The sequence below is a fragment of the Sus scrofa genome, chromosome 1, assembly GCF_054392235.1.
Source record: "Sus scrofa isolate SSC_HxYL_T2T_F1_AM1 chromosome 1, Sscrofa_HxYL_maternal_Yorkshire_Landrace_v2.0, whole genome shotgun sequence".
Lineage (NCBI taxonomy): Eukaryota > Metazoa > Chordata > Mammalia > Artiodactyla > Suidae > Sus > Sus scrofa.
This window is the reverse complement of record NC_139383.1, coordinates 195053623-195070716: the sequence shown is the minus strand read 5'-3', so window position 1 is coordinate 195070716 and position 17094 is coordinate 195053623. Positions and strand designations below refer to the sequence as shown.

General features: G+C 43.7%; 1 protein-coding gene across 3 annotated transcripts in view; it reads left to right on the top strand.

Moving 5' to 3' along the window:
• Nucleotides 1-910: 910 nt before the first annotated feature.
• Nucleotides 911-17094, top strand: part of GCH1 (GTP cyclohydrolase 1) — an 83372-nt gene continuing 67188 nt past the window's right edge. For all 3 annotated transcript variants that reach the window (XM_084981615.1, XM_021102249.2, XM_021102253.2), the window contains exon 1: nucleotides 911-1392. In XM_084981615.1, the coding sequence (XP_084837741.1) occupies nucleotides 1053-1392 (340 nt within the window). In that variant the 5' untranslated portion in view covers nucleotides 911-1052. The remainder of the gene's footprint in view (nucleotides 1393-17094) is intronic.

Below are 17094 nucleotides of genomic sequence, written 5' to 3'. Positions count from 1 at the left end.
CAAATCATAAAATAGTAATTTGATACATTTTAAAACTCACCTTTGGCATTATGAAATAACCCCTCTAGCGAGGAAAAAAGTCCATTTTTAAATCTTAAAACAGTCAAAGCAGATGTCACTGGCTGAGTCCAGCTGATCAATAATATTTCACAACCTGTACCAATATCACAGGAAAGGAGCTTTAGCACGTCACTCTAAAATGATCAGCGCCGATTCCAAGTTTGTCTTTCCACAAAACGCAAATGGGTTTTTAACGAAAGCCCTAATTTTTATTTGCTTGCAAATCAGTTTCTGCAGGGTCAAAGTTCTGGCCACCATAAATACCATCCTCCTGGATACAGGGACTCACGTAAGGGCCACTTTGTGTAACATTCCCTCCACAGCGGCCAGAGGGCTCTCTTGGTTGGCAGGTGCGTTGGACGTATTTTTAACTAACCAACGCAAGCATTTCAGGCCATATTATTCTCTTGCCCTAAAAGCAGTAAGAGGTGGTTTCCTTACTCATATTTTAACCCCGGGTGAGGCTACCTGTTTGCTTATCTTTCACAGGAAGAGGGGACCAGAATACTTCTGATGCAGCGGCCTCTTTGCCTTAAGAGGAAAGGTCTGAATGGGCACCCAGACCATGCCTCCGCCAAGCCGAGGTTCCAGCTCCGAACGCCTGCCTCCTTTAAGACTCAGTTCATCCGGCAACAGCCAGAGAGGGTCCAACCCAAGCCTCACGGCTGGCGCAGCGGGAGAGGTTCGGTCGAGGTCTGCAGCACAGCTGCTGGCCCCTAGGGCACCCGGAGGGGGGCGGAGTGAAGGGGCGGGGCGAGCGCCATGACGCGAGGAGGCTCGGCCAATGGGAACGCCCCGCGGCGCCAGCCAAGCCGCCAGCAGATAAAAAGGAGGCGCCGCCACGCTCTCCAGTCTCGGCTGTTCCGGGCTCGGAACGTGATATTGGCCGCAGGCCTACTTTCCTTGGGTGACTTGGGTCACAGCCCATTGCTTGCCGACGAAGTTCACTTGCAGCCTCTGACGCGTCCCTCCGGAGCGGCAGCGACGCTTTCATGGAGAAGGTCCCGGGACGGTTGCCGGCGAAGTCGCGGGGCGCCAGGTGCAGCAATGGATTCCCCGAAGGGGAGCCGCCGCGACCCGGGCCGAGCACGCCGGCGGAGAAGCCGCCGCGGCCAGAGAGCCAGAGTGCCCAGCCGGCGGACGGTTGGAAGGGCGAGCGGCCCCGCAGCGAGGAGGACAACGAGCTGAACCTCCCCAATCTGGCGGCTGCCTACACGTCCATCCTGCGCTCGCTGGGAGAAGACCCCCAGCGGCAGGGGCTGCTCAAGACGCCCTGGAGGGCGGCCACGGCCATGCAGTTCTTCACCAAGGGCTACCAGGAGACCATCTCAGGTCAGTGCGCCCGCCCGCCGGCGTGCCAGCAAGCGGGAGGTGTCGCGGGAAGCGCGCGCCGGCTCCGGGAAGTTTCCGGAGTTGCTCACTCTAGGCGGAGGAAGCCGAGTACTGTCACCTTCCAAACCCCGCCCTCTGCCCTGGCCCCGTGGTCCTGCCAAAGAGGGCCCTGTGTGGGACGCAGTCCGGGCGCCCAGGGAAGGCCTCTTCACCCGGGGTCTGGCTGCTGCGGCTCTCGCGGGGTCCTGCCCTCCTGCTCCACGCAGTCCTCGCCTACATCCTCGGGTTGGGGGGACTGCGGTCGCGGAGCCTCCCCACCCCCTACCCCCGACCCCGATTGGGAGCCTGGAGCCCTTTTCATCTGAAAGCCAAGGCCGGATGCCTAGGGAACCTGTTGAACCCAGATTCGTGATACGGATCTCCTGGGCTCGTGGAAGTGACGGCTTCCTAGGTTATCCCTTCTCTTGAGGTCTCTTTTTTTTTTTTTTTTTTTTTTTTTTTGTAGGTGTGGGGTGCAGCTTTAGCTTCGTGTGCTTGGAGCGCAGGGGTGGGGGTGATCCTTCTCTGCAAACTCGGGGACCCGCACTCTCGCTGACCTGTCAGGGCACCTGGGTCCTCAGAAAGTTGTTTTTGTTTACATCAAGTTCACTCCAGCTCAGGACTTTCCCAGAATTTGGTATAGTTTTGGGACAGGCTTTCCCGGAGGTTGAGGTTTCTTGGGTTAGTTTTCTGGCTTAAAGCCTTCTCCTCTTTTCTTTCCTACTCCCGAAACCCCAAAGCAGGAAGGCGACTTCCTGGCGGTTTGCTGGCTTTAGGACCTGGAGTCCCTCTGTCGCCCATCCCCTACCTTCCATCCCCAAAGAGCTGGATTGGGCAAGTGCTGTCTGCACCTGGGGATGGCGGGACTGGTTTGGCTTTTGCCCAGTAGGTCAGGAAGCAGGGGCACGTGGGACAAGGGGTGATGGTGGTAGAAAATGACTGAAGACTTTGCTATGTATTTACGGGGTGAACAGTGTTGGTCATTAACTTTAAAAAAAGGGAGAGTAAAAAAAGCTCTGACTTTTTGTTCCCCAGCTGAGACCAAGAATGTTTTACAGTGCACATCTTCTTTACCTTTAGGTGACATTTATTTCTTTGGCCTAAGAAATCTTCTGCTTTCACCATTTCTCAAAGAATAGCAGTGCTGCTTTCAGAGTAACTTCCCTGCTCAGGTTATTTCCCCCCTCAAATTTGTGGAGATTACTCGAATAGATTCTGGGAAAAACAAAGTTATTTTTGCCCAGTCTCTCCTACCCCAAAGGAAGTGTGGGAAATCAGTGTGAGAGGGGTGAGGCCCAAAAAGGAAATGACACTACATCCTAAAGCCAAGAAATGGATGTCTACTTCTGTGTCCAAGTTCATTTTTTTTACCCCTTGTTACTTTGGAGCCTCAAATGCCGAATTTCAAAATGCAAAGACTGAAGAATGAGCATTCCTCATTTGGTGAATATTCTATCATTTGGTGAATATTCTATCATTTGGTGATATTTCATGATGTAATGAGGAAACATCTTCTTAGGGCCTTGCTCAGTCTGCCTCTTGTGGACACTGAAAATGTCCACCACCCTTGGTCAGGCTTTGGGAATCTTGCCCTAATAGAATTCACAGGAGAGAGGAATTTCTGACCCTCAGGCAGGTCACAGAATTACCTAAAGTGTCTCAAAAAGTCTTAAATATTAGTAGAAGTTTGTTTCATGAGCCACCGAACTAATGACTGAAAAGAACACTACATTCTACTTAAAAAACAGTTCTAATCAAGTGTTAATTTGTTATTGAAAAAGCCCACGGACCTGGGAACAAAAATCAGATTGGGGGAATTTAATAACCAGGCTACACAAGAGGGCCTGGAGTAACTGCTTAATGGGAACCAGGTTTCCTTTTGGGGTGATGAAAATGTTCTGGGACTGGAGAAGGGTAGCACAGCGCTGTGAATGTGCTTAAATGCCACTGAATTGCACACTTTAAAATGGTTAAGATGATGCGTGTTACATGTATTTTAGTTTAATAAAAAAAAATGTTGGGCGTTCCCGTCGTGGCTCAGTGGTTAATGACTCTGATTAGGAATCATGAGGTTGCAGGTTTGATCCCTGGCCTTGCTCAGTGGGTTAAAGATCTGGTGTTGCTGTGAGCTGTGGCGTAGGTCGCAGACCTGGGTCAGATTTGGCTTGCTGTGGCTGTGGTGTAGGCTAGCGGCTGCAGCTCCGAATGGACCCCTGGCCTGGGAACCTCCATATGCCGCTAGTGCAGCTCCAAAAAGCAAAAAAAAAAAAAAAAAAAAAAAAGGCCCATGGACTACTTAAAAATTATTAATAGCTATTAAGTGAATACTTTTTATGCTTTAAGTGCTTTATGTGGATGGTCTTGGTTAATACTTATTTTTGAGGTAAACACCCATGATCAGGAAACTGAGGTTGCCAGTGGTAGAGCTGGTGTTTGAAGCTAGGCAGAACTCTTAGCTGCTTCCTTATGTTGCCGCTTAGTGAGATGTATCAGTGTATCTTCTCTACTAAGCATTTTAAACTGAGTTCTAACCTAATACATGGGTCACCAGCAGTAAAGAAAGGTGGAGTAGAATGGAGACAATCAGTCATATGTAGTAAAGGTAAATATTTTGAGAAATTTCCAAGTAGGTTTTATAGGTATGATTTTTGGGGGTATGTACTAGCTCCAGATGTATTTCTTTTCTTTTTTTCTTTTTTCTTTTTGTCTTTTTAGGGCCTCATCTGCAGCGTATGGAAGTTCCCAGGCTAGGGGTTAAATTGGAGTTGGAGCCACTGACCTACTCCACAACCACAGTAAGGTGGGATCCAAACACATCTGTACCCACACCACAACTCATGGCAACATCAGATCCTTAACCTGCTGAGCGAGGCTGGGGAATGAACCTGCATCCTCACAGAGAGACAATGTCAGGTTTTTAACCTGCTGAGCCACAAGGGGAACTCCTCTATTTCCTATGTTTGTTGTGGTCAAAAGTTTGAAGGCCTCTATTTAGAGAATCACACTTAAGAACTTAATATTGATTTCTTAGAGGTACCTAAAGAGAAGTAGAGGATGGCAAGGATGATGGTGAACTTAAAGGAATGAACCTGAAATGATGGTGGTCCAAGCCTTGTACCGACCTGGGTGGGAGAGAGAAGGAAGGATACTTTATAGAAAATACAGAAGTAAGTAGTAGAGAAAACACTGATACCCAACCCCTAATTTTTATTTCTTTGGAGAGCATAAGTCAATGCATAAGTCAACTATAAATTGTTTTATTTTTATTTTTATTTTTTTGTCTTTTCTAGGGCTGCACCCATGGCATATGGAGGTTCCCAGGCTAGGGGTCTAATCGGAGCTGTAGCCACTGGCCTACAACCAGAGCCACAGCAACGCTGGATCCAAGCCGTGTCTGCAACCTACACCACAGCTCACGGCAACACCGGATCCTTAACCCACTGATTTGAACCCAAGGTCAGGGATCAAACCCACAACCTCGTGGTTCCTAGTCGGATTCATTAACCACTGTGCCACAACGGGAACGCCTAGATTGTTTTAGATAGGAACAAACTTCTTTGAAATTGTCACTTTTCTAGGCTTGTAAATAAGATACTTAACATCTTTTGTATCTCTCTTTATTAATTCCTGGTAAATAGCGTTGACTTAAGTGTTGTAAAATATGAAGTAAGTAAAATAAGTTGGTACTTTACATTCCCCTAATTATTATAATTTTTTTTCAGTTCCTTCTGAGTGGATTGATGCTAATTTCTGGTGTTTGGGGCATTCGTCAGTTCTCCCAGCACTGCAGCTTATCATTATGACCCTTGCCTGGTGCACCTTTCTTTACTTTCCAGTGTGTACCTTATTATTGGTGCATCTGTGGTCACCTGTGATGGGGCTATGTCAAGGTTGTGCAAGTCTCCTGGTTACCATTCACCACTGGTCTCTAGCTTGTAGTGGAAGGAGGGACACTGCTATCTCCTCTCCCAGGGACTGGCTGTCCTTGAATAGTATCACAGGATGGTCCTTGGACGAGCTTATTTTTATCTATTGCTATCCCATTTCGGTTTAACCACATCCTAGTTCTCTTACATAGGCGGGGTTTTACTTTAATGAGGTCTCCTTTCTGCATATTTCCTGTAGTTCCACCATTTTAAAATTCAGAACCTTAAATAAATTGGAGAGTCTACTATTTGCTTCATGTCCTTGTGTCTGATCCTCCCTTCTCCCCATCCTCTTTGGTATAAATGGGAACCTCTTAGTGTTCCCACCAAAGGTTAAATGCATGTAATTTGTCTCATCAGTTGTCCTTTTTATGTTTATGGGAATACACAAGAGTCTTGTCTCTTTTGTCACAGTTCTAGTTAAAGTAGGTTTTAGCTTGTCTTATCTAGGATGCCAAGGCAGTTTTCATAAATCAAGTTGACAGTGTCCCGACTTTGGGAAGAATGTGAGCCTGTATATATATATATATATATATATATATATATATATATATATATATTGCAGCGAGAGGTGATGGCATCACCAGTGACTGTCTCCCCACTCTGCCTCGACCTGGTGCACAGCAAGATGATAACTATTCTTTAAAGGTAAAGCGAGGCAATTAGATACTTGATTTACACAAAATGAGTCTTAGTCATTTCATGCTGAAATGTGCCAGCCCTCACAAAAAGGTTTCTTTTTGAGTCACGACTTCTGTTATTTACCAAATCAGACTGCCTTGGTGTACTATGAATGGTAACAACTTCTAAGATGTGAAGCGGGGAGCATATTGTGGGCGAAAGGTGAGTGTCCCAAGTTTTTAAATATGTTATAGAGAAGTTAATCTCATCACTCAGAGGTTCTATTTTGGATGTGTGTAGTTCCTTTAAATCTTGACTCACTAATAAGTTTTGTTTTAATTCATTTTGTTGATAAATACTTAAGTAGGACTTAGTTCTGTGTATTGCCAGAAAGGGTACTGTGAATAAAGAAGAAAAAATAACAAGACTGTTGAAGTATATGACTGGAATTTGGGAGTAGACAAAATTGGTTAAAGCTGTTAAAGTCGTTGAGCATGGAGGAAGAGAAGCTAGTCTTAACAGTCTCTTTTAAAAATGTATTATTGGAGTTCCCGTCGTGGCGCAGTGGTTAACGAATCCGACTAGGAACCATGAGGTTGCAGGTTCAGTCCCTGCCCTTGCTCAGTGGGTTAAGGATCTGGAGTTGCCGTGAGCTGTGGTGTAGGTTGCACACGCGGCTTGGATCCCGAGTAGCTGTGGCTCTGGCGTAGGCTGGCGGCTACAGCTTCGATTCGACCCCTAGCCTGGGAACCTCCATATGCCATGGGAGCGGCCCAAGAAATAGCAAAAAGACAAAAAAAAAAAAAAAAAAAAAAAATTAAAAATGTATTATCTATTATTTATTAACATTTTTTTTTTCTGGCCTGGGAGGAAAAGTCACTACATGTAACTTCAAAATGCCAAGCAAATTGGTACTTGTTTTAGTTTCACTGGGCTGCCATAACAAAGTACCACAACCTGGACTGTTTAAACAACAGAAATCTATTGTCTCACAGTTCCGGAGACTAGAAGTCTGAAATCTAGGTGTTGGCACGAACATATTCTCTCTGAAAATCACAGGGGGTGGTCCTTCCTTGTCTCTCCCAGCTTCTGATGGTAGCTTTCAGTCCTTGGTGCTCCTTAGCTTGCAGCTGTTTCACTCCCATCGATGCCTCTGTCAGGGTCCACATTGCCCTCTTCTAAGGCCATCAGTTACATAGGACTGAGTCTCCTTTACTCCAGTATGCTTTATTTATTTATTTTTTTGGCTGCGGCATGCAGCAACCTGATGTAGGATCTCAGTTCCCAGACCAGGGACTGAACCCTGGCCATAGCACTGAAAGTGCCGAATCCTAACCATTAGACCACCAGGGAACTCCCACAATATGCTGTATCTCAATTTAGCTAATTATATTTGCCGTCACTCATTTCCAAATAAAGTCACATTCTGAGGCGCTTGAGTTTAGGACCACTTACCTTTAACACAGTTCAACCCATACCTGTTTGAGCTGACATCTGATTAACAACAAACACCACTGATCACTAACTACATGCTGAACATAGTTGTGAATTCTTTACATGTATCACCTCACTAGTTCTCACAGTAGCCCTACAGGGTAGGTAACATTAGCCCTATTTATAGGGAAAAGGACACTGAAGCACAGAGAGAACTTGCACAAGATCATATCTGAAAAGTAGCTGTGTCGGGAGGATGACAGAGAATAAGAATCATCAAAATCTCTCATAGTCTCTTTAATTTTTTTTCTTTTTTTTAGAGCAATACCCGAGGCATATGGAAGTTACCAGGCTAGGAGTCGAATCGGAGCTGCAGCTGCTGGCCTACACCTCATCTGCAACCTACACCACAGCTCATGTCAACTCTGGATCCTTAACCCACTAAGTGAGGCCAGGGATCGAACCTACATCCTCATGTTATCTAGTTGGATTTGTTTCCACTGAGCCATAACGGGAATTCCCATAGTCTATTTAATTTTAATCCTAATATTTTACTGATTTATTTGAATCACCTCCTCTCCTCCTTCCTCTTTGTATCTTCTCTACTGTTTTCTTTGTCCAGCTCTGGAAACTAATGCCTGGGCTGGGCATTCCCCCACTGACTCATTTGCCCTATATTTCTCTAATTTGAGTCCAGTATTTGGTTGAGTCAGACTGCAGTAATAAAATTTGCCAGGAGAGGGCAACTACCTAGTCTTTGATGATCCTAGATTATAAATCCTAGATTATATGAACAATTCTTAATTCCAGGTTATATAATAAATAGATTCCCTATAGTTATACATTCCCCTTTGAATTTATGGCAGTTAGAGGGACAATTTAGATTGGGTTAATCAAAGATTGTCTGAACTGAGGTAAAATTGTTATACTCAAGGTTGAGGAGACATTTTCTTACTAGAATTTTGTTCTGTTCTAACCTCAGTCATAGTTTTTTAGAAAAAGAGGACCTATCTGTACTCACGTTTGAATCCCTAGCAAATTGCTCAGCACATATCGTCATTTGATGAATGTGTGAATTGATTTCCTAAAGACAAGGACCACTTTTTTTTTTTTTTTTTTGTCTTTTTAGGGCTGCACCCATGGCATATGGAGGTTCCCAGGCTAGGGGTCAAATCAGCTGTAGCCACTGGCCTATGCCACAGCCACAGCCGCACAAGATCCAAGCTTTGTCTGTGACCTACACCACAGCTCACGGCAACGCTGGATCCTTAACCCACTCAGAGAGGCCAGGGATTGAACCTGCGTCCTCATGGATACTAGTTAGATTTGTTTCTGCTGAGCCACGATGGGAACTCCCCAAGGATCTCTTCTTAATTCTTGTCTTTCAATGACCACAGTGCTCTGTGCATTGGTATTCAATCAATGCTGGCTTTTTTTTATACACTGAAGAAAAACATAAGGGACTTAGCTTTATGAAAAAGCCATGGAAATGATTTCTAGCAGATCTCTGAACACTTCTAAACCAGGGGTCACCCCTTAGACATCTTTGTGTCCTTCATAGAGTCCTGCACCTGAGAAACTCACCTGCTAGTTGACATGGCTCCTTCTATATCCAGTCAACATGTTATTCAAGGTATCCATTGAAGCAACTAACCCGTTTCCCTGGCACATCAAAATTCTCATGGGGAAGAATCTCTAGAAAATCTTTCAGGATACCAAGGTATATTATTTCCTTGTTTGATTGGCAAAAAATCTAGAAATTTGATATTGCATTACATTATTGAAGTTATAGGAAAACATATTACGCTTGAGAGTATAACTATCCTTATGGAGACTAATTTGGCAACATGTATCAAATACAAATGCATATATCCTATTTGAAAATGCTGCCTCGTGAATTACATACATGAAATGACATATGCTGAGGGTTAGTCACTGTAGCCAGGAAAGGAGGCATCCTACATGTCTAGTCCCCTTAGAATGGCTAAATGAGGCAGAAGAGTTATATTTTACAGAAAAAAAGGTGGAGGAAGGGACAATAAGTGTTGTTTATATTGGTATTAAGAGTTGGGGGATGCACAGAAGGTTACATGTTAATCAGGGATATGAACTGGGTAGATGGCAGATAAGTGGAATCAGTACTTTTCACTATATTTATTTATTTATTTATTTTTTCCTTTTTTTGCAAAGGATGGTAATACCTACTTTGCCTGGGCTTTTACAAAAATTAAGGAGGTATGTGAAAAGCTCCTGATAATATATTCCTTTTTTATGGTGAGGAAAAACTGTGCATTTGGGTTAATCAGAAAGTGTTTTAAAAGAACGTGGGAAGTTTTGCAGGCCTGAGGCGCAGCAATGTAAAAAATCCAGTTACTTGGAGGCTATCATGCTGTGAGGAAGCTCTGCCACATGGAGAGGACTCACGTGGATGTACTAGCTGATGGTTTTAGCTGGGGGTCCCACCCAACGGCTGATACCAAGCACTAGACATGTGAGTAAAGACTCCTCCAGGTGATTCCAGTCCCCAGACAACTAGTGGTCCTCACTGTGGCCCAAGACTTTGTAGACCAGAGGCCATTCATCTCCTCTGTGCCTGTCTGAATTCCTGACCCCCGACGCAATAATATAGTTGTACACAGTTGCACTAAAAGCAACTGCAACAGCTTTTGAGATGAGGGTGGTTAGAATTTGCATTTGTGCAGAAGGAAAGGGAGGAAATAAACTGGGCAAGAGATGGCATGAATGAAGGCTAGAAATTTAAGTGAATTATCGCTGTAAGGCTGATGGTCAAAGCTAGGAGAATGCCTGAGCTCCTCAAAGGAGCAGAGGAGGAGATATTAGCATGCCACCTGTGGGAAGAGTGAGAGAAGAGTCAGCCGAGATGGCCCTAAAGGAAGACTGAGAGGCAGGAGATGGCATTAAAAGGAACAAGGAGCCGAGGAAGAGGTCAAAGATGTGGTAGACTTGAGTGGGATTGCATGGCTTCACATCCTGTCACTGCCCTGCTGTGCCTGAATTACCTCACCTGTAAATTGGGGCAATAAATGGTACCCATTCGTTTTGGGGGTTATTTCGAGGATTAAATGAGTTAGTGCACATGAAGTGCTAAGAGGAACCCAGCATATTCGAAGGGCTACGGCACTTCATGGTCACCATGGGTACTGAGATTTCATTTGAAGGTGATGTTAGTAGTTTCAGTAGCTTAATGTGTTCAGAAACTGGATTGCAGGACTTTAGGGAACAATTTGACAAATTACAGGAAACAAGAAATTTTTTGAGGGTATTTTTCCTGACTCGTAGGATCCCGTGAGATTCCCCCTGGCTTGTATCAAGGGAGCAACATGCTGGAGGCTGGTGAATGAAAGTTTTAGGTGTTAAAGAGCAGGGTTTGGGCGCCCAAGCCCTGGGAAGCTGCCAGATGTGTGCGTGTGATCTTGAATGATCTTCCTGTCAACTCAGAGGCCGTACTCACTCTGAAGTGGTGGAAACTGAGGGCGCTCTGGTCATGTCACTTGTCAGAGGTCACAGAGCAGAACCTAGGTGTGTGTGATTTCAGCTCAAAGCCAGTGTGTCCTGGCTTATTTCACTTAACATAATGCCTTTAAGGTTTGTCTGTGTTAAGAACATCGTTTTTTTGTTTGTTTGTTTGTTTGTTTTTTTTTTGCTTTTTGGGTCTGCACCCACAGCATGTGGAGGTTCCCAGGCTAGGGTTCTAATTGGAGCTGTAGCCACCAGCCTACACCAGAGCCACAGCAATGCAGGATGTGAGCCACGTCTGCGACCTACACCACAGCTCACAGCAAGGCCGGATCCTTAACCCACTGAGCAAGGCCAGGGATTGAACCTGCAAACTCATGGTTCCTTGTCTGATTCATTTCCACTGGGCCACAACGAGAACTCCAAGAACACTGTTTTAAAGTTGGAAGAGACCTGCTTGTTCCTCCTTTGCACAAATGACTTATTCTGTAGAATGTCGTAGATTATTAAATTTGTAAGTATCATATGTTTACTTATTTTAAGAAATTTTTAGAATTAAGGACATAGTAACTGTGTGTGTATTTATTTATCAAACACCAAGTCTGTGAATGACCGTGTGGCAAGTGTTAAAGGAGAAACGAAACTGGTCGGCCTGAGCTTGGCCTTCAAGGAGCCTGTGGTCTGTGTTAGCAGGGATCTGATGCTAAGTTCTTGCAGAGAGGAGCAAGTGGGTTTCTGTGTGGTCTGAAGGAAGGTGAGTTCTTCTGGCGGAGAGACTTGAAACCACAGATGACTGTGGAGGGAGGTAGATTTTGAGCTGAGCCTAGAAGGAAATTTATTTTGATTTTTTTCTTTTAAACAGAAATAATCGCTGATAGTTAAGGGAAGGTTATAGTCTTAAGTGTTCTGGAATAAAAAAATACACTAATATTCATAGGTGTCTGTACCATTGAGTTAAAATTAAACGAAGCTTTCCAAGCAATTAGTTTATTTTAAACTCTTTAAAGATCAGCATGGGAAGGCATTAGGGCTGGCTTCCTTCTCTGATGTTTTTAAAGTCCATTCAGGCCAGTCAGCCCTTCTCATGACCTTTACCTGAACACACATTGCCGGTTTGTCCAGTCTTTATTATCTGGTCATTCGTTTCATCTTGCATTTCTTCTATCTCATGAATCCCCTCAGTTACTTGTGCTCCAAATCCTCACTTATGTACTTCCTAACTGTCTTTAGACTCTCTTATGTTCTCTTTATGACTCTTAGTCATCTCTCACCTGAAGCATCTTCCTAACTGGTGGCCTTGCCTCCTAGCTTGTCCTGCCCCTATTCATTGGGGCCAATGTGATTTTACAGACATCCAGTTGGTCTCCTCCTTCCAAAAATACTTGACTCGTTTCCTCGTGTCTTTCCTCGCCATGGCTGTGAGGTTTTGTTGTGTTCCAGCCTCTTGCCTGCATTTTTTTTTTATCTTTCATCACCATCTCCTCACAAGGGGCAATTCACTATTTTATTTACTTATTTATTTTTAATTTTTTTTTGTCTTTTTAGGGCCGCATCTGCAGCATATGGAGGTTCCCAGGCTAGGGTTCTAATCGGAGCCATAGCGGTCGGCCTACACCACAGCCACAGCAACACCAGATCTGAGCCACGTCTGCAACCTACACCACAGCTCACGGCAAGGCTGGGTCCTTAACCCACTGAGCAAGACCAGGGATCGAACCTGCAACCTCATGGTTCCTAGTCACATTCGTTAACCACTGAGCCATGACGGGAACTCCATGCAATTCAGTATTTTAGTTTAATGCATAGCGTGTTTTGAAAAACCACTCTGTCTCACCATACTGCAGCTGGAGACTGAGGTAGAAGTCTGTCCTACACGAGGCTTGTTCTGCAATATTTGGCCCTTATCATCTGCTCTCTTCCTCTAATTTTCCCTCCTTTTTTGGGGGGGCGGTTTGGTTGCTAACCATGAGACACCACTCCTCCACACCACCCCATCAACAGCAATGGCCTCTAGAATTATATGAACAAGCAACCAAGCAACAGGTTTAGGTGAGGAAATTGGAAGTTGCTAAGTTCCAGGTTGAATTTTTTTTGAGACCTCGTTGGTCCAGATGCTGTTTCAGTGAAGTTCACAGCTGTTGATGTGAAGCATGATGTGCTTTATATACATGTATTTGTTTTTATTCTCCAGAGTCCAGTTCAACAGAAATCATTGACAAATGTCCCAGGCAGGGAATTTGTCACTAAATAGCTTAAAATACAATTACATGGATTGTATAGTTTATGCCTTCGTAAGGCGTTCATGAGCATGAGCATAAGAGTTCAGCTGAGAGGCTGTTCACTCCGTGAGGGCTCTGCCGAACTCCAGAGCACTTTAAGGTAGAGCTGTTGTAGATCACACCTCTCTTACCCACCAGCCCCCTTTAGACACAAGTGCTTCCATTGATGCCAGGCAACTCAGGAGGTATGCCGCTCTGATTGCCCATCAGAAACAGTTTGCCTTTCAGCCATAAGGGTAAGGTGCAGTTTGCTGACAGCCTCCAGCTGTTAATGCCTTCGGGATTTGCCTCAGTGGAGGCCCATGCTGGTTTTTTTTTCATTTTAATATCCATCTCTTTTTATACCACCTCCACCACAGTAAACTGAGCCTGCTTGAGGGGCGGTCCTTTACAAATGAAGTAATTTATAAAAGGGAGACAAGTCTCTTAGCTGCATATTTAGCATGTTAGAAATGTTTACTGATGTAATATCAAGGGTCCCTTTGATGTTTCTTAAGCTATTTTAGTGTGTTAACTAAGAATCATCCTGATGTAAAGGGAAGAACAACTAGTCTGGACTAGTCAGGGCATCTGCGCTAACAACTAGTTTATGACCCTGCACAAGTCACTTTCAAGATCGGGTCTGCAGGGCAAGGCGGTTGGATTTGAGTTGCATTGTCACCCCGAGGTCTAAAGTATGGGCACACCTGTCAGCAGCGTCTCCTCCCTCACTCTGTTGACTTCTAGCAGCTGACAGGTGAGGTCCTAGCAAGGACCTCAGGCTTCTTTTGTTGCTGGAGGTGCTGTTTTCCTTTGAAACATTCAAGCCACACAGATAGTTTCTATAGTAACAGGTCCCTCTTATTTTTCTTGTGATGCAGATTTTCTAAAAGGTTCTTTGTCAGTTCGCCCTTTAGGGTTGGTGGTCTTCTAACCTATATCCCCTTTGATTGGACAAAGACTTTATTTAGAGACTTTCCCCTCAGGAATATTGCAGATACCTCTCCAAGAATAAGCAGTTGCTAGTCATACTGACACTTGAAGTTCTAGTCTATTAATAAAGCGTCATATCAATTAGAAGAGGAACTGTTGAATTTGTTGGTAGAACAGTAATAACAAGAAAAGTGATATTTTGTTAGAATCAGGACTTTTACTTTTCATTGACAAAATTTCCAAACACAAAATAGACAAAACTGTTTAAGGGACAGCTGTCTACTTAGTACCTAGCCTCGAAATTAAGGTTTTGCCATATTGTCATGGTCTGCTCTTTTCCTGAGAGCAAATCAGAGATGTGTATTTATTTAGAGGTGAAATCTCACACTAGGAAGTGTTTTTCTTCTTAACTGTTTATACTATCCTTTGTAAAATTACCTATTAATTCCTTCCTATCATTTCATACCTAATCTACATTTAAATTTCCCTAGTTGCCCCAAACGTCCTTCACTCATGATTTGTTCAAACCCACTCTGTATCTATACATTTGCGTTTGATTGTTGGGATTTTAATCTAGAAGACTTCTACTATCCCTCTCTCCCCCCACCACTGGTCAGAGATTGTAAGCTGTCCTGTAAGATGCTCCACCTTGGAGGAGATTTGGGTGATTGTTTTCTCCTTGTTTTCATTTAACTTGTTTCTCTATCCCTCATATTCCTGCAAACTGGAAGTTAGATCAAAAACTTGATGAAATTCAGGGAAAACATTTTTAGCAAGAATACTCTTTTCTTCATGTGATATCATGATCAGGAGACACACAATGTTTAGATCTTGAAGATTTTAAGACTCTAGTTGGTTTAAAAGCAATTTTTTTTTTTTTTTTTTGTCTTTTTGTCTTTTCTAGGGCCACACCAGCAGCATATGGCAGTTTCCAGGCTAGGGGTCTACTTAGCTGTAGCCACTGGCCTACACCACAGCCACAGCAATGCAGGATCTGAGCCGCGTTCTGCAACCTACACCACAGCTCATGGCAATACTGGATCCTTAACCCACTGAGCAAGACCAGGGATCGAACTCGCAACCTCATGGTTCCTAGTCGGATTTGTTCACCACTGAGCCATGACAGGAACTCCTGAAAAGCAATTTTTAATTTTTTTAATTTAATTTTTTAATTTTAATAATATATTTATTTAAACTAACATGTCCAAAATATTTTTTCGACATATAGTTAATATAAAAATGAGATATTTTATATTCTTTTTTTGTACTAAGTTTTTTAAAATTCAGTAGATATTTCATACTTAAACAATCTTTCAATTCAGACTAGCCACATTTCAAGTGCTTAGTAGCCATATGTGCTTAGTACCTACTAGGTTAGAAAGAGGAGATCTGGATCCATATTGATGTTACCAGCCATGGGCCAAAAAAATAGTGGTATTTTCTGTGGTAAGGGAGTAGACATAAAAATAAAATAAGTTTTTTTTTTTTTTTTTTTTTTTGTCTTTTGTCTTTGTTGTTGTTGTTGTTGTTGTTGCTATTTCTTGGGCCGCTCCCGCGGCATATGGAGGTTCCCAGGCTAGGGGTCGAATCGGAGCTGTGGCCACCGGCCTACGCCAGAGCCACAGCAACGCGGGATCCGAGCCGCGTCTGCAACCTACACCACAGCTCACGGCAACGCCGGATCATTAACCCACTGAGCAAGGGCAGGGACCGAACCCGCAACCTCATGGTTCCTAGTCGGATTCGTTAACCACTGCGCCACGACGGGAACTCCTAAAATAAGTTTTTGACTCCAATTTCACCAAGAGACCAATCAATTTCTTTTAGTTGTTCAGGATCCACTTCCATTGACTGTAGTGTTTGCACCTTCATGACACAGGTTTTTCCTGAAAAGCAATTTTTTAAACCTTTTTTCTAAGGATAAACTTCCATAGAGAAGTTTTTTTTTTTTTTTAAAGCCTTTTTATTAGTTTGAAGATTTAGTGGGATTCTTTCCTCTGAAACTGTTCCAGTTTGATTTCAAAAAGTAAAGGTCAATGTAGTATTACATTACTGAATTCTCCTGCATATAAACCAGATAAATAGTAGGTAAAACAGTATTTTGTGATGATGTGCACCAGCTCTGGGTTGTAACAGTTGGTGGATATCAGGCCACTCTTTCTAGCTGTTCTCCTGTGCTGGCAGTTAGCTTGGCCCTCTCCTCTCCTTCAGCCTCCATATTTCTAAGTAATTTTACGTGTTCTTTAAAAATTAGATTCACTTTCTTCATTTCCTGTGTGTCATTGACTTTAGTCCTTGTCACCTCATGGCTGCAGTAATTCCTGATTGGGCTCGCCAGGTTCAGACTTCTGGTGGGTGGCGATGGAACTTTCATCGGGAATCAGAAGACAGGAGTCAAAATCCAGCTCTTTAACATTTGGCTTTTCCTCAGCAGGCACTTAGTGCTTCCAAGTAGAGCATCAGTTTTCCCATCTGTCAAATGAGGATGATAAATTTTGGCCAGTGCAGTGTGTGGCAAGACTTGAAAAAGGTCATGAACTAAACATAAATTTTAACTTGAAAAATATGCTAAAATGGAAGGGAATCTGTTTTCAGCCCAGGGCATGATCCATTCAGGCAGTGCACCTTTCCTTTTTTTGTTTCCTGCCTTTCTGTTTCATCTCATATAGTCCCTCCTTTCCTCACCCCCTCTAGAAAACTCTCTTCCTATCCATGCTGAAGGCCTGACTCCATCTTGATCTAAACTTCAGCTGTATTTCTTCTCCTAGCCCATAATTTTCCCTTTACGTAAATATTGCCTTTGTAGTTTAGCTATAGTCATTCTCCAAATAGTTTTTCAAATAGGCCTATTATTTTCTCAGATTTTAAGGTTTCTTATTTGTCTTTTCTAGGGCCACACCCAAGGCATATGGAGGTTCCCAGGCTAGGGGTCTAATTGAAGCTGTAGCTGCCGGCCTACACCACAGCCACAGCAACACCAGATCCAAGCCTCATCTGTGACCTATACCACAGCT